The 27,505-nt window shown below is 42.2% G+C and overlaps 1 protein-coding gene across 1 annotated transcript; it reads right to left on the reverse strand.

The window, feature by feature from the left end:
- Nucleotides 1-82: 82 nt before the first annotated feature.
- On the reverse strand, nt 83-27,330 carry LOC121545651 (coiled-coil domain-containing protein 50). Its single transcript, XM_041856376.2, has 12 exons — nt 26,932-27,330; nt 26,156-26,275; nt 19,469-19,531; nt 19,219-19,357; nt 15,036-15,129; nt 7,948-8,026; nt 2,967-3,103; nt 2,764-2,847; nt 2,371-2,505; nt 997-1,085; nt 685-791; nt 83-586 (listed from the first exon to the last, which is right to left on the reverse strand). The coding sequence occupies exons 2-12, from the start codon at nt 26,202-26,204 to the stop codon at nt 435-437; spliced, it is 1,128 nt and encodes a 375-aa protein (XP_041712310.2). The 5' UTR covers nt 26,205-26,275; nt 26,932-27,330; the 3' UTR covers nt 83-434.
- Between the last annotated feature and the right edge of the window lie 175 nt (nt 27,331-27,505).

Raw genomic sequence — 27,505 nt, forward strand, 5'->3', positions numbered from 1 at the left:
ATGCTCACTAACAGGGATGTAAACAAATTTGTGCACAAAATTTGAGAGAAATACACTTTTTGTGCGTATGGAACATTTCTGGGATCTTTTATTTCAGCTCAGGAAACATGGGACCAGCACTTTACATTTTGCGTTTATATTTTTGTTCAGTGTATAATTCTTCCCTTTGAATATTATTGGGTTATCTGAATCCAGTAAGAAAAAGTACAAAAATGTATGCACTCACTCCATAATCGACTCAACAAAAAAAAAAAAGTTGCATCTGCAACAGTCCTTTTAACAAAAACAAAATCCACAATTTTATTTTTTTAACTGGTTAAAGTGCTAGTTGGGATAACTAAATATTATTTTTCTTTAAATCCTCTTGCAACCAGGTAAAGTCATGTGAGGGGTGTGCGGTTATACTCCCGGGCCCACGGCGTCAGACTGTGACATCACTGCTGCTTACAGTTCTCCTTCTTCTCTTTGGATTTGGAGCGTACTGATTTGTCGCTCTGCCTCTTGGTGGGCGGGATGAACGTTGGCTCCTCCATAAAATCATGTAAGCCGGAGTGAGGAGTGGGATGAGACTGGCAGGAGGATGCGCCTATAAGGAACACAACAGGATGTCCTAAAACTGCGCATCACCGCTACAGTATTAGCTACATGTTATGATGAGATGATCAGGGGTTAAGTTATTCCTACCAGAAATTGTCGGTCCCGCTCTGATGCACTCCTTGTCTTGTCTCCTTGCCTTGAAAGTTGGGTCCAGTTCCTCTGCAATGTTTCTGATTCTGATTGGCTGTTGTGGTCTGTAAAGATATCAGTAGTTGGTTGAAATATAGAACTACTTTCATAGCCGAATCTACCACTCAACGGGTAGCAAATCTCTAGCAATGACTTTTTCAAAAGCCCCATACTTTTTCAGCAAATGATAATCAGTCAGGTGTTAAGGAGGGCACTTCCAGCCTGGGGTTTCCCAGTGTTATATATACACATTAGATTAGAGTGACTCACAGTGTTGTGGGGCTAGGGGGCTGATAGTCTGGAGAGCAGTCCTCAGTAGGAGATGGAAGGTCCTCTGAGTCCAGTCTCTCCCGCTGGATCTGAGACACAGGACAGTAAACTACAGTTACAATTATAAACAGTAATATTCGTATTGAAAACATTGTTTTGAAATAAGACAGACTGCTAATTCAAAGTATAGTGTCAATAGTTAACACTATGTAGGCAATGGCTCTTTACAGTTTTTTTTTTCAATCGCTTTGGTGTGGTACATTTTCACAACTCTTAGTACAAAACTCAAAACAGATCATCAAAAAGGCAGGTATTTCTAAACTCTAAGCACATTTTCAATTGACTAAGTACAACACACATCATCATACAGTCACTTTTTCACTAAACTTAAATCAGTTTCATCTAGAAATACATGTTCACATTGCAATACATGTTCATATAAAGTAATTATTTAATAATGCAATGCTCACATTACTTTTGATATGATCCTCTTCTCATTTGTTAAAAATACATTAGACTTAATCCGACTGCTCTTAATTGATAATCACTTAACCATTTGGTAAATGTGTAAAAAATCTGATAGACAAGATCATGTATGTAACAAATGCATCCTCTAAACATGTATCCAAAATGCTTCACTAAAATTGCATTGGCCAATGCAGTACTGTAATACCCAGTTGGTGAAAACATGCTTAGGTGATGACATTGCACTTCCTTATGTTATAAAACATGTTTCTATAATCAACCTATGGCCGAATGCTCAGGACAGGCTTGATGCAAACTAGTGCCTGCTAAACATTGTTTCTTTCACTTATGTAATTTGTTTCATTTGATTACAGTACGCCTACAGTATGTTGTAATTATTTCAGAACAATACTTAAATTTTTTGCATCATGATTATGAAAGATGTCTTCAATGATCACACCTTTGATCACACATGGGATAGAAATGAGATGGAAATGTGATGTTCAGTCAATTTTAATGGGTAGTGCAAGTGTATTGCCTAATGTACTGTATTGCCTAATGTACTGTAGCATATTACATTCAAAGTGGCAATTTTGAAACATGCATCTTGCATTTATTGCTATTAGATTAACCGGTTGTTAAAATAACAAAATTGAGAAGATATCATTATGTTGTGTTGGTGATTAAATGAATGTTCTTATAAACTTATATTTTGGATCAATGGTTGTGGGGTGAAAGATGTCTTCAAAACAAAATTAATGCACAATAAAAACATTTTAATATGAGACTTGCTGCGTTACAAGTGATATCAGTTTGGAGTTTTGTACTAAGGGTTTTGAAAATTCACCACACACTTGTGAAAATAGCACCAAAGCGATTGGGAAAAAAAACTAAACCAGAAGCAGCTACCTGTCTCTCTCTGGCAGTTCTCCTGTCATAGGGGTCAGCCAGGTCATGCGGTTCACGCTGTGACCCCGGGCCATCAAGGTCACGTGACCGACGCTTTGACTTCATTTCCTGCTTCTGCATGAAGCGGGCAATTTCCTGACAGAGGACACAGTGACCACAAAGGGTCATAAACACAATGGGCTTGTTGTTTTACACTGGACAGGTGGACTGTAGCTTAACCCTAGGCTTTGAAGGCTGCATTTTCTGATGGTTTTTCTAAACCTATGATTTATCTGATGAATAGTGAGATTGGGTGATAAAAAGGTCATATAAACTTGGGAAGAGAGTCTCCCATTAAAGAAACTCTGCCTAAATCATGATATTTACTGCTGTACCTCTAAAACAACATCTTACCTCATCCTGAGCCACTTGTGCCACTCTGAAGTCTCCCACTGGGTAGGAGTTGCGTTGAGAGTGGGAGGAATGGGCTGGAGGGCTCTGCAATGACAACACCAGAGAAGAGTGGTTAACACTCAGCAACATAGTAGTATTAGGGGTGAGCTGAAAGTATATCCAGTAGGTGGCGCTGTGGGTGTGGTATCCTCCCTGTCCCTTACCCTCCTCAGCAGCTTCTCCTCCTCCTCCTCCTCCTCCTCCTCCTCCTGCAGCCTTCTGGCCAGCTCCTCATCCAGAAGCACCTGCTGCAGCACCCCCAGGTCCAGACACGCCCCCTTCTCCAGCTGCAGTGCGGCTCCTGTGGAAGGAGAGACTTGGGGTCAGGAAGGTTTAGAGAAATAAGGGGTGTGATGGGAGTGATGTGGTATGATAAAAGGTATATTAAATAACAGACCTTGTGAAGATGAAGAAAGACATGTAATTAGAGGAAAGAAACATAATGATACAGCACGTGCTGGGAGACAGGTTCATCAAGAACAACACTCAACACTTAGATCATTTCAAGAGATGAGAGGACAAAGAAGATGAAGGCTGGAGAGGGGTTGAAGAAGAGCAGCTGTTCTCGAAATAAAGGAATTTCAGGTTAAGATATTTCCCAGAACGACCAACAATACTACAGAGGAAATATCAAACTTTTGAAAAATATACCCTTATTCAAGGGCCCCTCCCTCAAACACAAGGAAACCAAGATGAGTTGATTTTTCCAGATTTGATTGTTGATTGATGAAGGATGTGAAGAGTAGATGTACACACAGAGAGGTTGTTGGGGAAGCTTTGGGTATAGTAGAGTACAGTAGCTGCCTCCCCTGCAGGTCTGCCTGTTCAGAGCACTGAGGTACCTGCAGCCTGTAGCTCTGGGTGTTACCTGCTCTGGCGGTGTGCCTGGATCTGGCCCTGATGGAGGGCCCTCTGCTGCAGAAGCTTTGGCTGCGTTGGGGGACTCTCTGTGAGGGTGGGGGTCTCTCCTCCTCTGAGTGGTACTGCTTCTTCTCCTCATGCCCATGTCGGCATTCACTCGCACTCCTCCTCACCCTGCGCTCCCACCTCACCCTGCGTTCGCTATGGTAGTGCCGGTCATCCCTGCCCTCCTCCCTCTCCTGGTCCCCACCTGAGCTGACCTCGTGTCTGGGGTCTCCACTACTCCTCCTGCTCCCCTCTCTCTCTCTGCTGAACCGCCTATCATCTCTACGGTGTTCATAGACCTCAGTCCCACTACCCTCCACCATGGTCAGGTTTTCATGGATTCTTTCTCTCTCTTCCCCATAGCCTCTGTCACTGTGGCCTTCTCTTTGTGAGGATATCCTTTCCCTGACATCGCCATGGTAACTGGGCCTGGTGGGGATGGCCCTTTGAAAACCCCTCTGAGGTTGAGAGTTGCTATGGGTGACGGCATTTCCCCCGTCATGCACCTGGCTGTCTCTGACCTTCCCCCTCGCCCCCTGTGACCGTGACCCCCCGTGGAAGCTCTGCCTCAAGGCCACACCCCTCTCTCTTAAGTCATGGGCAATCAGCTCCCAGACATTCACCGCCCGCCTGCTTTCGCCATGGTAACTATGACAGCGCCTGCTGGCGTCGTCCTGGAAGTGGACTTGTTTGTTGTCGCTGGTCTCTCTGTGGGTCCAGCTCCTTCTGACCTCGTCTCGGTCTCTATCCTGCACCCCTCTGAAAGGGTCACTAGTACTTCCTCTGTAGTGCCTCTCTCTGCCATCCTCTGACCTGGGGTCCCTGTCATAACCCCCATCATGCTCCACCCTGGGATTCCTGTCCCAAATCCTATCCCTCTCCTTCTGAACCCCCCTATCCCTGTCCTGCAGACTCCCCCTTTCTTCCCTCTCTCCCCTGCCCCTCTCCCCCCCCTTGCTACGGTCCTCTCTGAAGCTGTTGTGACTGCTGAGACTCCCGTTGCTTCTCTCTTGTGGCTGATGCACAGGAGCTCTGCAACCACTAGGGGCAGTGTTGAGCCGTTTCTCCAGTCTACAGGGCCGGGATGGAGGGAGGTGTTCAGGGAAAACATTGTCTGTGTCCTCTGAGCCTTCATCACTCAGATAGTCAGGTGGGGGGCATTGGAGGTCGTTTCTGATGAGTCTAGGGGGATCCGTGTGTCCATTGTGTGATGATAGAGTTCTGTTATTCTGTCCTGCTGTCCTTTGGGGCTCAGACAGAGGCTCCGCTATAGAGTCTGACTGTGGCTGTGTGTTAGAGATGGAACACTGCCACATGCTGGTCGCATGCTGATGGTGCAGCTCTTCTCCATGGCTGCGGCTGGTGCTGAGAGCAGGCTGGTGTGGGCATGGCGAGGGTGAGGCAGGGACGATGGTACTGTCTTTAGTCAAGCCAAACATGCAAATACAAAAGCAGGTGAGTATGGGTGAGGGTGTTAGTGTTTTACATATAGTATTAGGCAGGTGAATGGTGCAAGACTTACACACAGGGTGCATGTCAATATACAAGGGACCATGCTAGGTTAAATCCACTTTTTTATATACTTCTTAACCCTATTGGGCCCAACAGAGGCATGTCATTAAATTATCATAGATTATTTATCTATAAGTGCACATTCAAATACAAGCTTGACAGACAAAACACAATGCATACAGTGCCATGGTCCATGTTATTAAGGAGATAGCTACAGCAGAGTGATTGCCAAAGTGATAAGGCTGACTACGCTGCCAGGAAAACCTGTGGGTTCAAGTGGATGCAGATGGGAATGTCAGGCTGAGGAGGAGGATATGCAGTCAAGCATGCAGAGCAAAGCAGGGTTAGATTAGGGCCCAGGCTCCCCAAGCAAGTGTTAGATTTGACCACACATCATCTATGATCTACACCTACAACGCTGTCACAATGATCCAGGTGTGGAGGGCTTGATGGTTCATCATCATACTTCCAGAGTTAGAAATGAGAAACAATGGTGTTTATTTAGTTTATTAAGATTTCAAGTTCTTCAGTGTCATATTTTGTTCTTGTTGTGATCATAAAATAAACAGTATGCACACCAATCATGGTGAAAAATCAGACCCATGGGGCGGCGAACAATTTGCCCAGCGTCGTCCAGGGTAGGGGAGGGAATGGCCGGCAGGGATGTAGCTCAGTTGGTAGAGCATGGCGTTTGCAATGCCAGGGTTGTGGGTTCGATTCCCATGGGGGGCCAGTATAAAAAATTAAATGTATGCACTCACTAACTGTAAGTCGCTCTGGATAAGAGCGTCTGCTAAATGACTAAAATGTAAATGTAAATGTAAAAGTAACACAGAATTATCAGGAGGACAGGTCAGAATAACAGGTACCACCCAAAGTAGGATTTAAACCAAAGCAATCAATCATTAGACATGATTTCATAAATAAAAGAAAAATAAAGAAGCACAGAAAGGAAATCATAAAAAGGAACCCTAAAGCAAATGACCTTGTCAACACAGGGGCCTTTTAACCTTTAAGTACACCGTTAGATAAGAAATTATTGTAATGCTTAGCAATATTTGTGTGATATATACAGTGCCCTCCACAATTATTGGCACCCCTGTTTAAGATGTGGTCGAGGACTTCCAAAAATTCTCCTTTTTTTTTTTATAACATAGAACCCAAATGCAAAAAAATAGAAAAATCCAACCTTTTATTTAAGTACATTACTTTGGTGTAAAAAAAAAAACTTGAAATCATGTGTCCCACAATTATTGGCACCCCTGATGTTAATACTTTGTACAACCCCCTTTTGCCAACAATACAGCACTTAATCTCCTCCTATAACATTTCACAAGATTGGAGAACACAGAGAGAGGGATCTTTGACCATTCTTCTTTGCACAATCTTTCTAGATCATCCAGTGTCCTGGGTCCTCTCTTATGCACTCTCCTCTTTAGCTCGCCCCACAGGTTTTCGATTGGGTTGAGGTCTGGGGACTGAGATGGCCATGGGAGGACCTTGAGTTTGTGACTGCTGAACCATTTTTGTGTAGACTTTGCCACATGTTTTGGATCATTATCCTGCTGAAAGACCCAATGACGACCCATCTTCAGCTTTCTGGCAGAGGCCATCAGGTTTTTATTTAAAATGTCCTGGTAGTTCAAAGCGTTCATAATGCCATGCACCCTAACAAGGTTCCCAGGGCCTTTGGAAGAGAAACAGGCCCACAGCATCACAGATCCTCCACCATACTTCACGGTGGGCATGAGGTGCTTTTCGGCATACTCATCTTTTGTTTTACGCCAGACCCACTTAGAGTGTTTGTTGCCAAAAAGCTCAATCTTAGTCTCATCTGACCAAAGCACACGATCCCAGTTGAAGTCCCAGTGCCGCTTAGCAAACTCCAGACGTTTACGTTTGTGAGTGTTAGTGAGAAAAGGCTTTTTCCTTGCATGCCTCCCAAACAGCTTGTTGGCATGTAGAGAGCGTCTGATGGTTATTTTGGAGACTTTGTGACCCCAAGATGCCACTCTTTGATGCAATTCTGTGACAGTGAGCTTAGGACTTTTTTTTACTTCTCTTACCATCCTCCTCACTGTGCGTTGTGGCAAGATAAACATGGGACCTCTTCCAGCCTTGTTTGTCACTGTTCCAGTTGTTTTAAACTTCTTAATGATTCCTCTGACTGTAGATACGGGCAAGTTAAGGCGAGTGGCTATTTTCTTGTAGCCATTGCCTGACTTATGAAGGTCGACACAAATCTGCCTTACTTGAATGGTGTGTTCTCTTGTCTTTGCCATGTTGACAAATGGGTAAGAGAATTAGGCCTCTGTGTCACGTCATATTTATACCCCAGGGAAACAGGAAGTCATGAATTACTAATTAAATTAATTAGATACCCTGACCAACTTTAGCAACTACAGAAAAATATATTTTTAAAAAAATCTATTAAAATTTTCAGCGGAATTGTTAGGGGTGCCAATAATTGTGGGACACATGATTTCAAGTTTTTTTTTTCTAAATGTGTGATTTTTTTTTTTACCACCAAAGTAATGTACTTAAATAAAAGGTTGGATTTTTCTCTTTTTTTGCATTTGGGTTCTATGTTGTTTTTAAAAAAATGAGAATTTTTGGAAGTCCTTCGACCACATCTTAAACAGGGGTGCCAATAATAGTGGAGGGCACTGTATATATAAAGTGACAGTATCAGTTGCTTCACTACAACAAGATAAAGTGTGACCATACCATCACTGAGGCTCTCCTGCCTACTGCTCCTCTGTCTGACCCTCTGCTCCTCCTCTTTCTGAATGTGTTTAGCCATTTCCTGTGGAAACAAGGTTAGGTCTATTATTGTTTCATCCATGGGACCAGAACCATAACAATAAATTCAGTCAGCACATGTAAATAAATTGAATAGTTTTGATATTATAGAAACAAATGTCTTCAGCAGGTATCAAATAACTGAAAGTAAATAAGAGTGATTTGAGGTCAACTGAGCCCAGAACAGAACACTCTTCACACACTCAGTTTGAGCTCAGTTGCCGTACTGAGTCAAAAATGTCAGCCTTCAAATGTCAGCCAAGTATTATGGGTGAGGTTAACTAGGCCTCTGCCAGTATGTGGGCACATGTTGGCATCAATGACAGTGCTTCCTATTCAGCTTAAACCCATCTAGCCTACATTCAAAAACCCTTTACACTGATTTCTCTCTGTTTCCTGCCCATGAAGGAGATAATGAATATGTACTGTACAGATTAGCACCACAAGGTGTCAGTATAATATTGCCCAAAATCACTGTGCAAAGACCAAAGCAATTACTCAAGATGGTAAAGCAAGCACTAGAGGTAGAGCATGGCGCTTGCAACGCCCGGGTTGTGGGTTCGATTCCCATGGGGGGCCAGTATGAAAATATGTATGCACTCACTAACTGTAAATCGCTCTGGATAAGAGCGTCTGCAAAATGACTAAAATGTAAATGTAAAATGCAATTAACAACAGAGAATCGTCAAAGAAATCTGCAAAGAATGAATGGTGAGTGATGTGAAGCATCATCAGAACATCATTGCTACAATTGTATGATTATGACACACAGTATACTTCTTGGCATTGTTCTTAATCTAAGTTCAAACCAGGACTTAGGATCACAATGGTCCATCACTCAGTCTGGTGGTTGAGGGGGTTAACACAAACAAACAGTATTGACAAACAAAACATTAACTCCATAGAACACAACACACATGTATCTTTGCTTTGTTCTGTGGAAATGAGAGCACTACACCTACACCTAAACAGTATTTATGGGTGGAAACCTGCAACATGACAAACACTGAGGGCTAGTCGCCGTCATTGTATAGACAGAGTCTGGGTGGCCTGTATTAGAAAGGCGTTTGTCGACAGAGGAAGTGTTGCTGAATGCAGAACCACAGTAGGTGACTTGTCTCCATTATGAGTGAGGTCTGGCAGATCCACAGTGGCCCCTCAGCACAAAACCTGCTCCGGGTTAGCATGGTCCCAGATCAGTTTGTGCTGTCTTACCAACTCCTATGGTCAATGTGGCTAGACGACACAAACAGATCTAGGACCAGGCTCCTGGTGGCCTTGCAAGGCTGGTTATTTCAGGAAGGCCTGGGGGCTGACTCAATGGAAAATAAAAGACCAGGCAGACCTAACCAGCAGACCAGAGACAGACAAACAGACCAACCTTTCATCTCCCTCTGCCTGCCTGGCTGGCAGAGACTGGGCTCTGGTCTGGAAAAAGTGCTAAGAGGACTGCTTCACTTTCATTAACACCTTGTCAACTGGGCATGCCAGTGCCACCCTGTACAAGAACAGCTCTAATAGACCTCCAGAGACCTGGGCTATGCCTTCTCTCCCCAGAGCCCTCTTGTAAGACATAGACATCATCTATCCATTGTATTGAAGAAGCCCTGTATAAAAATACATAATGGAAATGCATACGTTCTGAATTAAAGTTGAAAATACGTATTTTCCGGACGTTGAAAATACATATTTTCCGGAAGTTGAAAATACATATTTTCCAGACGTTGAAATCAGGTTGATTTTCAGTTCTGAATGAAAGTTGAAAAGACGTCTATGTTTGGACCAAATAAAGGTTGGTCCAGACCAGACAAAATCTGAACCAAACACAGACGTCTATGATTGGTTCAGATTTGGTACGGACCGCACCAAATCTATGTTTGGGCCAAATCAAGGCTGGTCCAGACCGGACCAAAAACCAACGTCCGTGGACGTGGAAATCAAGGCCGGTCTGGACTGCACCAAAAAAAGACTGGTAGTCTGGACAGGACCAAAAAATGACATCGGCATCGGTCCATGCTTACTGGGTGGTGTAGCCTACCTTGTCAGACTGCAATGGAATTGCATGAATGCCCATCCATGTGTTAGGTCCACCGTTTGTAAAACAGGCTGTTGCATTGGCTTTATTAGTCCTGATTCCTGTGACTAATCAATTTGGCTATTTAAGCTCTGAATATCATCTACCCTGAGCCTATTTACAATGTGTTTACATTGCCCACGTTGGCAAAAAAAAATCGCAGCATCCCCAACCCCAAACGTCACACCCGTGGCTGTGTGGATATGAGCTGAGGGACTATGGGGTAAATCCATTTGAATTCAATCCCTTTTGATTTGCCCATTGTAGAAGTGCTCAGAAAGTGACTTTTTGGACCTGAATGCCAAAACATTCAAGAGATAAAGGTGCTCAAAGTTGACCTATTTTGCATACCCCACCATACCATGAGAAATCAATGTCTTCATCATTGGAAAAGATAAATGGTTGAGATTGATATCATTTAAAGCCTACAAACAGGGTTGTCAAACTTTTATAATTTCTTTAGAATAAAAAGAACAATTACATTTAACAAACGTAAATTATCTAAAAACAAGTAAACTCAGACTTTTTTCATATTCGCAGATTATGACCCTTTTTTACGTCATCTGAGGTTTTTGTGTTGTGCCCGCCATTGGTTGAGACACAAAATGCTTGTGTCTTGTGTCAGGGTGGGTGTTATGTTTTGGCTGATAAATGTACTAAAATTGGAATAAAATTGAAATGTCGACTTTCAAATGGTACCACAAAGATGGTTATACTGTCAATCCTCCATAGGAAACCTATTGAAATCATAGAAATATAGATAATAGAATATACAGTGGGGGAAAAAAGTATTTAGTCAGCCACCAATTGTGCAAGTTCTCCCACTTAAAAATATGAGAGAGGCCTGTAATTTTCATCATAGGTACACGTTAACTATGACAGACAAATTGAGATACAAAAATTCCAGAAAATCACATTGTAGGATTTTTAATGAATTTATTTGCAAATTATGGTGGAAAATAAGTATTTGGTCACCTACAAACAAGCAAGATTTCTGGCTCTCACAGACCTGCAACTTATTCTTTAAGAGGCTCCTCTGTCCTCCACTCGTTACCTGCATTAATGGCACCTGTTTGAACTTGTTATCAGTATAAAATACACCTGTCCACAACCTCAAACAGTCACACTCCAAACTCCACTATGGCCAAGACCAAAGAGCTGTCAAAGGACACCAGAAACAAAATTGTAGACCTGCACCAGGCTGGGAAGACTGAATCTGCAATAGGTAAGCAGCTTGGTTTGAAGAAATCAACTGTGGGAGCAATTATTAGGAAATGGAAGACATACAAGACCACTGATAATCTCCCTCGATCTGGGGCTCCACGCAAGATCTCACCCCGTGGGGTCAAAATGATTCCAAGAACGGTGAGCAAAAATCCCAGAACCACACAGGGGGACCTAGTGAATGACCTGCAGAGAGCTGGGACCAAAGTAACAAAGCCTACCATCAGTAACACACTACGCCGCCAGGGACTCAAATCCTGCAGTGCCAGACGTGAGCCCCTGCTTAAGCCAGTACATGTCCAGGTCCGTCTGAAGTTTGCTAGAGTGCATTTGGATGATCCAGAAGAGGATTGGGAGAATGTCATATGGTCAGATGAAACCAAAATATAACTTTTTGGTAAAAACTCAACTCGTCGTGTTTGGAGGACAAAGAATGCTGAGTTGTATCCAAAGAACACCATACCTACTGTGAAGCATGGGGGTGGAAACATCATGCTTTGGGGCTGTTTTTCTGCAAAGGGACCAGGACGACTGATCCGTGTAAAGGAAAGAATGAATGGGGCCATGTATCATGAGATTTTGAGTGAAAACCTCCTATCAGCAAGGGCATTGAAGATGAAACGTGGCTGGGTCTTTCAGCATGACAATGATCCCAAACACACCGCCCGGGCAACGAAGGAGTGGCTTCGTAGAAGCATTTCAAGGTCCTAGAGTGGCCTAGCCAGTCTCAGATCTCAACCCCATAGAAAATCTTTGGAGGGAGTTGAAAGTCTGTGTTGCCCAGCGACAGCCCCAAAACATCACTGCTCTAGAGGAGATCTGCATGGAGGAATGGGCCAAAATACCAGCAACAGTGTGTGAAAACCTTGTGAAGACTTACAGAAAACGTTTGACCTGTGTCATTGCCAACAAAGGGTATATAACAAAGTATTGAGACATTTTTGTTATTGACCAAATACTTATTTTCCACCATAATTTGCAAATAAATTCATAAAAAATCCTACAATGTGATTTTCTGGAATTTTTTTTCTCATTTTGTCTGTCATAGTTGACGTGTACCTATGATGAAAATGACAGGCCTCTCATCTTTTTAAGTGGGTAGAAACCACTGTACAACCATTTAAGTTGACATTCGACGGTGGGTAGAAATTAGAAGTTAACATTTCAATTCAATTTCAATGGTGTACCAGCTAAATTGCAGTGGTCTGAAGGGATAGGTCCATTCTATTTCTATGATTGAAATGACACCCACCCTGTAATCAAGAGCATGTTGTGTCTCAACCGATGGCGGCCACAACAGACTCCTCAGATTATGTAAAGTAGGGTCTAAACTACACCATTAGCGAATATATAAAATAAAGAGTTTATGCGTTTTTAGAATGACTTAATACAAAAAATAAAAGGTCTGCAAAAAAGGACAACAATCCCTATCAGTGTAACCTCTCTTGACACCACTTGTAGATCAAATGGAGCAGGTTTAGAGGGTTCTCTCAGTTCAACAACTTCTCTAATGACACAAGTGAAGTGTTAAGAAAACCATAAGAGCCCAAGCACTGTTCCTCTAGCTTGAATCACAGAGCGCTTCACCAGCTCAGCGTTGCCAGCCTCAGCAGACAATTAGCAGCTTGACATGGCAGGTTAGCTCAGGAAGTGCCATGGGGAACTGGCATTTAGACTGACTGCACCGCCTGGCTCCTTCTGTTCTGCTGTGCAATTAAACACAGTCAGCAGGGACGCTAATATTTCATCAACACACTTCATCAGCCAATCTTCCATAAAGGTGAATTTGCTTGGAGTGTGTTTGCTCATCGTTATAATTAGCTAACACTGATGCTTCTGAAAGTGATTTAGAGCTATTAAACCCATGGAGTAAAGACTAAGCTTAGTCGAGTGATTCTACAGATGAGCCAAGACATTGACCTTTACACTTCAGTTATTTTAAGGATTAATTAAATTAACAAATTGCTGTCTTTTGGGGACTTACAATAACCTTGGAACTGGAACATGTATACACAAACAGCACTGACAACATGAAAGACCACCACTTACAGCAACACTACTGTTCCTGGGCCAAGCTACTAAAAGATCTCCACCCTACCCCTAGAAATGATGGACACACCCACGGTCTGCTCTGACTTCACTCACTCTGAACAAGGATCCTTTATGAGAGATTCTGAGGCATCTAAGCTTTATTTAAAGGAATAATCCAGCCCAAACAACTAATACCTATGATTTACAGTGTTAAATAACACAAATATGTGACAACAAAATCTAATACAACACATAATGGAGGACTACTCTCCATAGTTTCAAGCAGAGTGGTGGCTGCATCATGTTATGGGTATGCTTGTAATCATTAAAGGAAAATTCTACCCACTGCTGATGTAAAAAGGGCTTTATAAATACATTTGATTTGATTAGTCCATTGGTGACATGGTCCCAAAATCTTTCACTTGTCAGCAATAACATTTTCAAGATATGTAACTTTCAAAATACAGAAATCATCCGCGTATGATCCTTTTTGCATCATATGACGCAAAAAGCACCATCATATGATGCAAAATGCATCATACAGGGATGAACTCTATCGTTGTTGTGTGTACATTCCTCTCTCATGCGGCGGCGTATGCGGTCTGTGTGTATCTAATCTAAGGTAGCAGGCGTAAAAGTGTATCCATCTGTGTCCGAGTCGTAAATGAACGGGTGCAATGGATTATGGCCATTGTAGTTAATTACCATGTTTCTGAGGTGAACTAGGTTGAATATTTACTTAATAAAAACTAGAACTTCCTTCAGCCGTGTGTCCCATATAGTTCTGGACTTTTCTCTCGTGAATGATTTGATTTCTCTCTAGAGAAACGGCGTGCTGGGCTCACAAAATACCCTAAATGAATTTAATTCAAGTAATTGAACGATGTCGGTAAATTAGTTGTTTAATAACCCCCCCCCCCAAAAAACACTCCAGATTATGATTATCTCTTCGAGATTTACCCAGAAAGACTAACAGCTGTAATCGCTGCCAAAGGTGATTCGAACATGTATTGACTCAGGGGGTTGAATACTTATCTAATCAAGATAGTGTTTTATTTTTCTTTCTTTCTTTCTTTTTCTTATTATTATTTTTTTTTACAAATGTTAGAATTTCTTAAACTTTGACAGAGTATTTTGTGTAGATCGTTGACAAAAAATGACAAATACATTTGAATCCCACTTTGTAACAACAAAATGTGGGAAAAGTAAAGGGGTGTGAATACTTTCTGAAGGCAATGCACCCATTTTAGGCAAGATATTTTACAAAGTTGTACAGATAAAGCCTCTGCATCCATCTAGCCTGTTTGTCATCATACTAACCTTCAATGAGACAGTAGGAGGGATGGAGCATAATCTGGAGTGAATTACCAGGGAAACTGCTCAACTTGTTATTCAGGTTAAAAGCGCACAAGTTGTCTCTCTGCTGGCCTTTGACCCTGCTCAAATCTGAGTCTGTAAACCAGGGGCCCAGAGCAGCATTCAGCTCCACTGGGACCTTATTCATTACAGAGCCACATTATATATCAAGCCATTTGGTCCCCACGGAACTAACGTTATAATGTTGCATGATCTACAGGAAGTTAGTGGAAATCCACTTGGATTACTGAGCAGTGAGTACACAATCAGTATTGTAGAGAACCACAAGTCTCTCCTCAAATCAAATTAGAAGGCATTTGCAGCTTACCTTGTCCTCCTGCTCCCTTCTCTGAGCCTCCTCATCAGCACATATCAAGATCTCCTCCTGGATCATCTGGGCATACTCTGAGTCCTGCTCCTCACTGGGTACACGGAAGGGACAGGGAAGAGGGGTAGAATTACTATGAGAGATCAGACCACCCTGTGTTTCATATACAGTATAGTATGTACAATATGCCGCAAGCCGTATGTACACTATGCCAGAGTACACTGAGAGTTTATATTATGTAGGAAGTGTTTATGGAGACCGTCTAGATCAGTGGTATTCAAAATCGGGGTCGAACTGCAGTGGGTCACAATGGGTTTTTCTTTGTTGAGAAAGATACAATCGAAAAATACAATTTTTAGTAAAAAATTTTATTGGTTTCTTTTCATTTTGATAAGAGATTAAAATGTAATGAATTTAAGGTTATTTGTTGATGTAAAACTAGACATTTCAATATTTTATGGTTGTGTCATTAGATTTGGGGTGGGGTCGCAAAAAACATTTTGTGAAGAAAATAGGGTCCCCAGAAATTCTTCTGGGAAAAAATGGGGTCCTCGCTGAAAAGCTTGAATACCAGTGGTCTAGATTGTTTGAGATAATGACAGACAGTAAAGTACAATAAATGCACAGACGGTACATGAAGAAAATCTGGTGTGTGGGGTTTGGTTTTACTATCCTTGTGGGGACCAGAAGTCCTCACAAGGATAGTAAAACAAGGACAAATGTTCACCGGTCCCCACAGGGAAAAAGGCTATTTTAGGCTAAGGGAAGGGGTTAAGTTTACAATTAGGGTTAGAATTAAGGTTAGGGGATATGTTGAGATGAGTTTTTTTTCCTTTTCTTTTAGTTTTTCCTTTTTCTTTTTTTGGGGGGGTAGATCAGCTTAATATTGCAGATAGATTGTAACTTCCATCAATGTAATTGTCTGCATCACTTCCAATCCCCCATGTTTTATATATATATATATATATATATACACACACACATATACATACACATATACATACACATCCTTTACAAATATATATATATTCCCCTTTATTACTTTCCAACCCCGCCACCCTTTCCCACTTGGAGTAAACTAGTGAACAACAACGCCTAGGCCTCTACTTCCAGCCCATACCCACTATCTACATTTTATGGACACAGTCAATTTTACAATAATTACATTTTGTTGGTTCTTTCTCCTGAACTTCTTCTACTCTCAACCTCTCCGATAATTTTCATGATGTCCATCCGGTTTGCTTCTATATGCCATATCTTTCTAACTGTGCTCCTTCACAAAAGCTCCCAACCTACAACCCATACACTTATTATGGACACAGCGTGCCTACATTATTAGTTATCTTGTTATTGTTTGTTGTTAGTTGTTATTAGTCCCATCCTTCAATTCCATTCAACACCTCCCATCTATCTTTTAACACCATCCATATAGGATTTCTATTTGCCATATATATTTCAACTGTACTGTGATGTCTTACAAAGGTTCTGAACCTTTCTATTCTCATTGTTTCTACAGATTGTGAATTGAAAATAAACATTTTTGCTAATAGTATTATTATGTTATTGATTGATTGACTATGACTTTTCAGATCACCCAGTAATGCTATATGCAAGGTTAGCTCCAGGTAAATATTGCAATCCTTTAGCCATTCCTGGACCTGTGTCCAAAAACAAGCTACAAATGGACAGTACCCCCAAAAAATGATCTAATGATTCTGTCTCTTCGTAGCAAAATCTGCAGAGCTGGGAAGATTGTATCCCCCATATAAATAACATTATATTGGTAGCAATAATGTTATATAATAATTTAAATTGAAAGATTCAAAGTTTTGAATCCGGTGTCGTTTTGCGTATCAGTTCATAAACACTATGCCATGGGATCGGTACGTCAAAAATCTCTTCCCAACTATTTTGCAATCTACAGTGGGGAGAACAAGTATTTGATACACTGCCGATTTTGCAGGTTTTCCTACTTACAAAGCATGTAGAGGTCTGTAATTTGTATCATAGGTACACTTCAACTGTGAGAGACGGAAACTAAAACAAAAATCCAGAAAATCACATTGTATGATTTTTAAGTAATTAATTTGCATTTTATTGCATGACATAAGTATTTGATCACCTACCAACCAGTAAGAGTTCCGGCTCTCACAGACCTGTTAGTTTTTCTTTAAGAAGCCCTCCTGTTCTCCACTCATTACCTGCATTAACTGCACCTGTTTGAACTCGTTACCTGTATAAAAGACACCTGTCCACACACTCAATCAAACAGACTCCAACCTCTCCACAATGGCCAAGACCAGAGAGCTGTGTAAGGACATCAGGGATAAAATTGTAGACCTGCACAAGGCTGGGATGGGCTACAGGACAATAGGCAAGCAGCTTGGTGAGAAGGCAACAACTGTTGGCGCAATTATTAGAAAATGGAAGAAGTTCAAGATACCGGTCAATCACCCTCGGTCTGGGGCTCCATGCAAGATCTCACCTCGTGGGGCATCAATGATCATGAGGAAGGTGAGGGATCAGCCCAGAACTACACGGCAGGACATGAAGAGAGCTGGGACCACAGTCTCAAAGAAAACCATTAGTAACACACTACGCTGTCATGGATTAAAATCCTGCAGCACACGCAAGGTCCCCCTGCTCAAGCCAGCGCATGTCCAGGCCCGTCTGAAGTTTGCCAATGACCATCTGGATGATCCAGAGGAGGAATGGGAGAAGGTCATGTGGTCTGATGAAACAAAAATACAGCTTTTTGGTCTAAACTCCACTCGCAGTGTTTGGAGGAAGAAGAAGGATGAGTACAACCCCAAGAACACCATCCCAACCGTGAAGCATGGAGGTGGAAACATCATTCTTTGGGGATGCTTTTCTGCAAAGGGGACAGGACGACTGCACCGTATTGAGGGGAGGATGGATTGGGCCATGTATCGCAAGATCTTGGCCAACAACCTCCTTCCCTCAGTAAGAGCATTGAAGATGGGTCGTGGCTGGGTCTTCCAGCATGACAACGACCCGAAACACACAGCCAGGGCAACTAAGGAGTGGCTCCGTAAGAAGCATCTCAAGGTCCTGGAGTGGCCTAGCCAGTCTCCAGACCTGAACCCAATAGAAAATCTTTGGAGGGGAGCTGAAAGTCTGTATTGCCCAGCGACAGCCCCCGAAACCTGAAGGATCTGGAGAAGGTCTGTATGGAGGAGTGGGCCAAAATCCATGCTGCAGTGTGTGCAAACCTGGTCAAGACCTACAGGAAACGTATGATCTCTGTAATTGCAAACAAAGGTTTCTGTACCAAATATTAAGTTCTGCTTTTCTGATGTATCAAATACTTATGTCATGCAATAAAATGCAAATAAATTACTTAAAAATCATACAATGTGATTTTCTGGATTTTTGTTGTTTTAGATTCTGTCTCTCACAGTTGAAGTGTACCTATGATAAAAATTACAGACCTCTACATGCTTTGTAAGTAGGAAAACCTGCAAAATCGGCAGTGTATCAAATACTTGTTCTCCCCACTGTATATGGGACGGCTGTCAATCCTTTGGTCCTTAAATGAAACTGATATACTTTTTTATTTATCACAGTTTTCCTTAACCAATTATGTTCTTTAATGCAAGGCCGACAGACAAGTTCCTTACTTTCTCCCCCTTCCACTTTCCTCTTCCATTTTTGCGGTAAGGCTGCAATTATTTGGTTGTAATTTTGGGTAGAGCAGACATTTCCATACGTTTTTGTTAGCTGCATGTGCGACATAACTCCACCAGTCCTACCGATGATATCATTTACAAAGATTATATATTTTTTAAACATTTTGTCAAAAAAAAAAGGTTTTTTGTCAATTAGTATATTTGAGTTTAACCACAATATTTGTTGCATTATTTGTTCTGTCGTTTCTGGAGGATTAAATTGAAATTGCAACCAACTTTCTATGGCTTGTTTTAGAAATAGTGATATCTGGGAGATGATTTCCTTTTCAAATAACTGAAAGTGAGTGGTTGTAATCTGAATGTTGAGATGTTAGGGAAAATAGGATTTTGAATGGGATTAAAATGTTTTGGTCCCCACAAGGATAGTAAAACATATGTGTGTGCGTGCACATAGAGAGCACGGGATGGAGAGTATGAGGTGGAGAATGTGTGTGTGTACGTAATGTTTATTTAAATCAACACAGTGCCCTTACAGTTGTCTAGATGCCTGGCTCAGGAGGGCTCTGTGTTGAGCTCTCTGTTCCTCCTCCTCATCCTGCAGCCTCTTGGCAATGCGGATGTCTTTCTGCACCAGCTGGTTCTTCTGCATGTTGGTGGTGTAGTACTGCTCAACTGGCACAGAGGGGAACACATGGTTACACAAACACAGATACAGTGGACCAACTACTACTGTAACTGACTCAGATTACTGTGAGGGACTGGGAGTGATATAGTTGTACTTACTTTCCTGTTCCTGTAGGTTGTGTGCCAATGCTCCGTCCTCCAGGACAGCAAAAACATGGCACACTGAAGGAAGAAACGACATGACAGTTAGTCAAAAGCCATTTTAACATTTCAATCACACAAAAAAGCATTTGCATTTTTTTTTTTACAAAAATGACTAAACGTCTTTATTTATATGTCATAAAATGTGGCCATAGCTTTGGGAAAAAATACTAGTTTTCTTTAATGAGAGAAAGACATGTAACATCAAATACTTCTATGCTATGTTTGGATGTACAGTGGATCCAATACTGAAAGAAACACATAATACTGAAATTGCAACTGCCACTGTGGTACCGTAACAAAAGATCTGACTGGTGCTGAATTGAGCTGTAAGGAGACAATGTAGTGGGCAGTTACATTTTTGGCACAGCACTCCCTCAGAGTACATCAATAGTCACCCATAGCATGATGTCCTACACTGCCTGTCCCAATCACATTTTTGTACTAAGAGGCCAACGGAAAGGGTACACAAGTCATTACATACACTACATCTAAACAGGCTAAACAAACAAGCCCTCCCAGTGTTTGGGTATGTCTATTATTGTAGTGTGATGACCAGAGTCAATGAGTTTCATGGCTGGAGCTGGAGGGCTGCCCAGTGAGTCTCAGAGGAACACCCAGTCTGGAGTTGTGCCAGCAGCTGCAGTGTAACTGTGCACCAGAGCAGACCACGCCAGACCAGACGTGGTTGTGTGTTGTGTGTAGGGTCTGGGCCCCACGAGGCCTCTGCGTCTCTACTATCACTCCTTCCTACAGCCACAGACTACCCTGCCATGAGGCAAACCTTTTTACTCACTCTTTCACACAAGCACCCAAAATGCATATTGGAATACATAGTGAAGAAACTAAAATAGATGCAAGAGATATTTTAAATTCTTAGATATGTAAAGTGTATTTATACTGAACAAAAATATAAACGCAACATGTAAAGTGTTGGTCCCATGATTCATGAGGTGAAATAAAAGATCCCAGAAATGTGCATTTCTCCTTTGCCAAGATAATCCATCCACCTGACAGGTGTGGCATATCAAGAAGCTGATTAAACAGCATGATCATTACACAGGTGCACCTTGTGCTGGGGACAATAAAATGTGCAGTTTTGTCACACAACACAATGCCACAGATGTCTCAAGTTGAGGGAGCTTGCAATTGGCATGCTGACTGCAGGAATGTCAACTAGAGCTGTTGCCAGAGAATTGAATGTTAATTTCTCTACTATAAGCTGCCTCCAACATCGTTTTAGAGAATTTAGCAGTAGAAATCTATAGATTTGGGCCTAATTAATTAATTTTAATTGACTGATTTCCTTATATGAACTGTAACTCAGTAAAAACGTTGTAATTGTCGCATGTTGCGTTTATATTTTTGTTCAGTATATAAACTGTAAAAAAAACTTTTTTCAGACTGTGTCTACCACATAAAGACAACTCTAAACAGCAGAACACAACAAATAAATTGACAACTCGGAAATGGAATGAAATTAACCAAAACTTGTTTCTCACAAGTGTAGCCTAGGTTGTGTGCCATGTAAACAACGTGTCCACTCCGACAATCAGAACTGTAAAAGACTGGAATAATAATATATTGAATGCGTTAACAGAAATTACAGTAACCAAACAAACATTGTAGATTAGAAATGATGGGAATTAACGGTAAATGTACTACTGGTGAGCCATCCCCTCATTTCTTTTGTGCAACTGCTCGACAAAAAAATTATCGGTCGACCAACAGCCTATCGACCAAACAATCGACCAGTTGACTAAATGCGGTCAGCCCTAAATAGCATGTCTGAGTCCTTCCTGAGGAGAGGCCAGTGTGTGCAGATCTATCTTTAGTGCCTCGTGCCTGGCCCCTGGAGGTGCCTGTTGGGGCCCCCACAGCAGCATCCCAATTCAATCAAACTGCTGCATTATGGCCCGACCGTGTTACACAGCGACTGAAATGTACCGGCCTGGCCACCTGCTGAACATAGCAATGCCCCAGATCAGATTACACCCAGATCATTAACCATTCCCCCCAGTCCATAAGCCACCAGAAAGTAAGTGTGTGTGTGTGTGAGTGAGTGAGTGAGTGAGTGAGTGAGTGAGTGAGTGAGTGAGTGAGTGAGTGAGTGAGTGAGTGAGTGAGTGAGTGAGTGAGTGAGAGAGAGAGAGAGAGAGAGAGCGAGAGAGAGCGAGAGAGAGAGCGAGAGAGAGAGAGAGATACCAGATGTGCAGAGGAGCGGTTTAGTGTGGAGGCTGGTTGCTGTTAATGGTTTTAGTGGAACACAACATTTGAAACTTTAGGTAGAAAAATGACCACTGTATTGCTCCCCTCCTTTGATCTTGTTTTAATAGCTACTTTTAAGAGACCAGTGGGTGGGTTGTTTCCTATTCTAAGTTGTTTACAGTAGCCCAAGAAGGTCTAAACATCTCTGACTGCAGTGTGTATTTGTATGTGTAAAAAACACTCACTCTGGGGCTGACATTGTAAAGTCACTCTGGCAAAATAAACACTACATGCTTGACAGACAAATGGCTCCACCCCATAACCAGTCACATTCTCCTCTTCCTCAGTTCTGACAGAACACACAGACAGAAATACACATTTCAACACAGAGTCTATCAGAGCTTTTACAGTTCTTATAGAGCTATTCGGTGATATACAAATATGTATATCACCGAATAGCCTACACTACTGATGTCATGAAAATGACTAATTTCTTCTGAGCAGATTAGCTCAAGATTGTGAAATTCCAATTAAAAACATCCGTTCTCCTAATAATCCCTTTGCTTAACCCATAAACCACACTAGGCCGTGTCTGTGTAAACAACATTCTCATCATGGACTGAGAGAGCCCCACGTTAACAGTCAATGATCACCAGCCCTGTCTCTGTCTGTCTCCATGTCCATTTATCCCTCTAGCTTTCGCTTTCACTCGACCTCTCCTTTCTAGCTTGAGACTGAAGCCTCCGTTTCCCTGGTGAAGTGTAGTAGCAGGGAAGTTGCCCTGTAGTTACCTGCACTACACCCTGCTCTAACAATGCCATGTTACATTTTGGGATTACACAAGCAGCCTGAGTTCACAGAGACAGTCAAATCGAGGATGTCTCCCTTTTTTCCTTGTTCTGTAAACAGGGAAGGGAGGACGCCCACGGCCCTGGGCCTTTCATACAGGGGTTCAAACCATGCTCCACAACAAAGACTTACATTTCTATTTGGTACATTTAGGCCGGGATTCAATTAGATCACGCTTTATTTAAAAGGTCATTTCCGATTGCACCGACATCTAAAATAATAAAAGGTGCATTGCTGACAAAGCATGATCAGATTGAATACCGGCCTTAGTCTTTTTGAGGGCAGCATGCAAAAGTGCTCAACACTGTAGGTAAAAGGTGACCACCCTCTCTGACCACTAAGCCGAGATATATTAAGTTTCACGATCACTGTGGATGAATGCCAGTCTGAGTCTGGCCAGCATTCAGAGTTTAAGCCCAGCGTTAACCCTCATCCAGACAGACAGACCATACACTTACACCTGCCGCATGGCTAAAGAGACTTTACCACTAACTGGATCAACCAGCTGCCGTTATGTGTCCAGTCTGCCCATTGTGCCACGGAAGGAGTAGGATTAGGCCCTAATCTGGCTGTAGGGCTTGGAATCAGGACAGCTCTGGAGTTTTTATTTTCCAGGCTTCAACTCACTCAGAGAAATTATACGGAAGGGACACACTCGAGGAAAAAGTGCGTCCATCTTGAAATACATTCTTCTTTTAATCAAAACTCATCATGCTAAACAGAAACAGAAGGCAGTGACAGCTCAACTAAGATCACTCAGGCCCTAGAGCAGTTGATGTGGAAGTGACTGACAGGCTGTGTGGGTAGGTGTGTTAACCAACTTGTTTTCTGGAACTCATTCAACGCTTTAAAACTACGCTCAAGTTACACATCCAGGGGTGCGGATGGGAGGGACACAGACTGCATGACAGGGCTGGGAGGGAGTAGTCAGTGGCCACAAAAAAAACACATGTTCAGAGCGAGGAGGTTAGAGTCAGCACAAATGTGTTGTTTACATGCTCTTACAGGGGAGGGGATCTTAAGCTTCTTTACAAAGGCACTGACTTTATAAAGCCTGTTTCGTAAGAGGATAGGGAGTAAAAGATCAAGTGGAATTGGTAGTGGCACTTGAAGGAAGGACAAATTGGTGGGTAGGGGTTACAAGGGTATCATATTGTCAAGGTGAGGGAGAGATGAGGGAGGACATCCAGGGTTTCTGATAGACCCAATGGTTGAAAGAGTTAGAGAAACAGGTTGATGAGGGTTCCAGACAGTAGCTGTTTTCCAACTGGGTCTGCTGTTACAGCCTCTCCAGGGGAAGAGGCTGTAAAAGGTTGGAGTGCAGAGCCAGAAGCAGGCAGCCATGATCTTTACGACCTCTGGGTATAAACAACCTCCCTTATCATTAATCTTCCTCCACCGGGGATGTCAATCATGCATTAGGAAAATGACTGGTGTTAAAACAATGAGTAGAATGCAAATCTGTCAAACCAACCTAAAGTGAGAGGAAGCCACTGGTGAAACACACATGGCCATTTTGCTTTTATCTCCCCAGCCACTTGGCCTGTGGATAATGTAAAGTAGCTGGCAGACAAAAGAAGTGGAGGAGGGAGAGTGGGAGAAAGTGAAAAGGGGTTCTATTTTAGGCCAAATCCCCACCACCCACGCACTCCTTCCTTCACCACTGTTCCCTTCCTGGGCCTGGTTGCATAAAACATCTTAAGTGTTTCTCTTAAGGGTGTTGCATAGAGCCCCTTAAACATTTCCTTAGGAAATGGCATAATTTAAGGGGTTTTACGGTAGTTTAAAAGGCATGTATGGCAGAAAGAGTCTGTGGTTACCATGGAGACTGAATGAATGTCTTGTCAATGAGACTGCATTTATTTTGGTAGATCGCAAAATATAACTTCTACATTCAACTTGTTTCTATTACTTTCTAGCACATCAAGCTAACTTACAGAGTAGGTAGCTAGCTAGCCAGCTAGCTTTGTAGCCATGGATTGTGCACCTTCCATTGTTTAGCAACGTAGCTAGCTTGCTGGTGGATGTTTTCCTTTTGAAAACAGGGCAGAGGAAAGCAATATTCACCTACATAAATGTTGTTTACATTGATAACCATACTGAATGAAGCACTTAAGGGACCTCATGGGCACTCTTAACTTTTTCACTTAATTTAAGGGGGAAATTCGCCTTTAAATGTTTTGCGCAACTGACTTAAAGTGAAGGAAACTTTAAGCGAAAAAATAAGGGGGAAATTAACTTGATGTTTTATGCAACCGGGCCCTGCTCTTCAAACTGCCTTTTGTCCCGCTCTCTAAGTTTGAATGTTTTAACTAGAGTTGGGACCATCAGCTCCTATGTGCTCAGACAATGTACAGTAAATATCACTGTGGGATAGAGCTGTCACAGAGAGCAGGGGGGGGGGGGCTGTGTGCACTGGGAGTGAGAGTAACTGGGTCATCACTAGTTACCACAGCCACAAAGTCATAAACCCTTCCCATTTCTACAATTTCTCTCCTTAAAATGTGATTTTAAACCTAACCACACTGCTAACAGTATGCCTAACCGTAAATTAAGACCAAAAAGCACGTTTGTTTTCATGAATTTTTACAATATAGCCAATTTTGACTTAGGCTGTGCTATCTAGTGGAAACCGAGTAACTGGGATGGGGGTCAGAGGGGGGTAGGGGCAATCCTTAGGGAGCTACATTCCTCCAACGAGGCAGGATCAGGAAAGCAGTGAAGAAAAAACAGGAACAGATAAGTGGAGAGTGAAAACAAAGCAAGTTGACTTGGCTGAGATTCTAGAATTGGGAAGGACAATTGGGACAGTGGGAACAGCACTTCAGGAAATTAAGGCATAAATACAACCCGTAGCCGTAGGATATTAGACAAATAACTTAACCCTTTTGAGTAAACCTAACTAAAACAATGAAAACATTCTGACAAATCATTTTGGTAAAAATGTATTGTGATGGTAAAGTATAAAGTGATCAGACATCTGAGTGCTGCTATTGTTTTAGCGAGTAGTTTGTCCACTGTTCGCTGCTTAATAAAGCATGAAAACGCTCTCTTACATACTGTGCCCATTGTCTATGGAAACAAGAGCAGTAAGAGAGAGAGAGAAGAAAAAAAATCTGGAATGGCCATCACATTCCAAGCTCTTATCTTCAGTATACAGGCCACTCGCTACAAAAGCAGCCTTGGTTTTGACAGTGTACAGTCCTGCCTGCCTATCTGTCTGTCATGCTAAGACATCACGAGCACCTCTTACCCCAGATGGAAACAAAGCAAAGCCCTTACTGGTGGAGGACAGATGGAGGGACAAGGCAACAACACGTAACCCTCTGCAGAAACACATTTACAGGTTTCTGGGTAGCTAACTAACAATCCCTCAGGAGGTCTATGTAATGAGGGTCTGGCTTTTTTTATTTTCACAGTAATCCAAAGTCACACACATGGGCACATTATTTTAAGTGATGGTGAGGGTGGGTTGGGGTGGGGTATGGTCAGGGCATCTGTGGCCTTTCAAACTAAGTGTTACACCTTTATTTCCATACACACACACACCCCCGTTGACCTGGCCAGTGAGTCTAGTTCTCTACTTACCTTCCTGGACCCGTGGCAGGTGGGACTGATCAATCTCCAGCTCTGTCATGGCTGCAGGAGGCCAGTCACAGCCTCATTGTCCTCAGTACTGCCCACAGTAGTAACATGTACAGGCAGACCCTGGGGAATGATGGGTACATAATACAGATAAGCGAGTCCAGTGCCATAGAACAGTAATGTTCAACACTGATCTGCAGTAGTAACTCTGTTATAAGAGACAACACGTCACAGCAGGCACGTCAAGCAGTTTACTTTCATAGTCCTTTGCTATTTGGCTTACAGGTGTTTCTTTGGACATAAGACCGTAAAGTTGAAGAAGCGCACATGACATAATTCCTATGAACTCTACTAAGTTTATGTTAAACATTCTATAACTATTATGAAGCTTATTGACTGACAGAAGCTGTGATGGGTTGGAAGATACAAAATATAAACTTGAAACAATATGTTGTAACGTTTAACACACTGTTACAAATGTAACCACCATGTAATACTTGCACTCTACTGAACAATTGTGAAAAGGTCGACAAACTCTCACCTAAATGCAAAGGCTTTCTACAGCAGTAGGCTATGAGTTGGACATAATTGCATACAAAATTGATTTGACACCTTTTTATTATGATAATGGCGACACAGACAATGTGCTCTTTTTCAAATGAATAAAAAGATCAACAAGGATTTAATGCGTGTCTGTCAAGCTTATCAATCAATCACTAAAAACATGCCCAACCGAAACAAACAAAAACCAACAAACAAAACCTAAAGCTGTAACCTACCTGTATCCGCAGCACACTGTAGTGAATATCGTTTGTTCGCTCACACAAAAGCGCATTCAACAATAAACATGACAGTGAAGTATAAACTTTTGGAGATTCTGTCGAAGTTCTTTATTTTCCAGATACTTTATCCGCAGTTATCCTTTAATGTTCGCCATAGCGTCCGACACGTCTTACAAACCTATTCCAAGAACCTTTTCAGAACCTAACACAACTATATTTTTAGTTGATAAATTAAACAAAGCCGTCAGTCTGGTAGTTTGATGGGAAGCCAGCGGGGACAAACTTAGCACACTATCTCTGTCAAGTTGTTTGGCTCATGCTACTGAACACTGGCATCAGCAATCTGGGATCCTTGGGACGTCCATAGCCTAAACCCTAAACCCTAACCCCTAACATTTACCTTTACCCTTACCCTTACCCTTACCCTTACCCTAACCCTAACCCTAACCCTAACCATAACCATAACCCTTACCTAACCCTAACCTTAACCATTTTACATTTCAACTTCAATGGGTAGGAAGTCCCAAGGATTCCAGATAGCACGGACCGCAGCATTAGGCAGCAGCCCTGT

Source organism: Coregonus clupeaformis, chromosome 30, assembly GCF_020615455.1.
Source record: "Coregonus clupeaformis isolate EN_2021a chromosome 30, ASM2061545v1, whole genome shotgun sequence".
NCBI lineage: Eukaryota > Metazoa > Chordata > Actinopteri > Salmoniformes > Salmonidae > Coregonus > Coregonus clupeaformis.

Bases quoted from the DNA above. Each gene is read 5' to 3' on its own strand.
- LOC121545651 (XM_041856376.2), bottom strand. From the start codon at position 26,204: ATGACAGAGCTGGAGATTGATCAGTCCCACCTGCCACGGGTCCAGGAA. The intron at 19,532-26,155 runs GTAAGTAGAGAA...TTCTTCCTTCAG, and splicing joins CCTGCCACGGGTCCAGGAAG to TGTGCCATGTTTTTGCTGTC. The intron at 2,848-2,966 runs GTAAGGGACAGG...TTGTCATTGCAG, and splicing joins AGGAGAAGCTGCTGAGGAGG to AGCCCTCCAGCCCATTCCTC.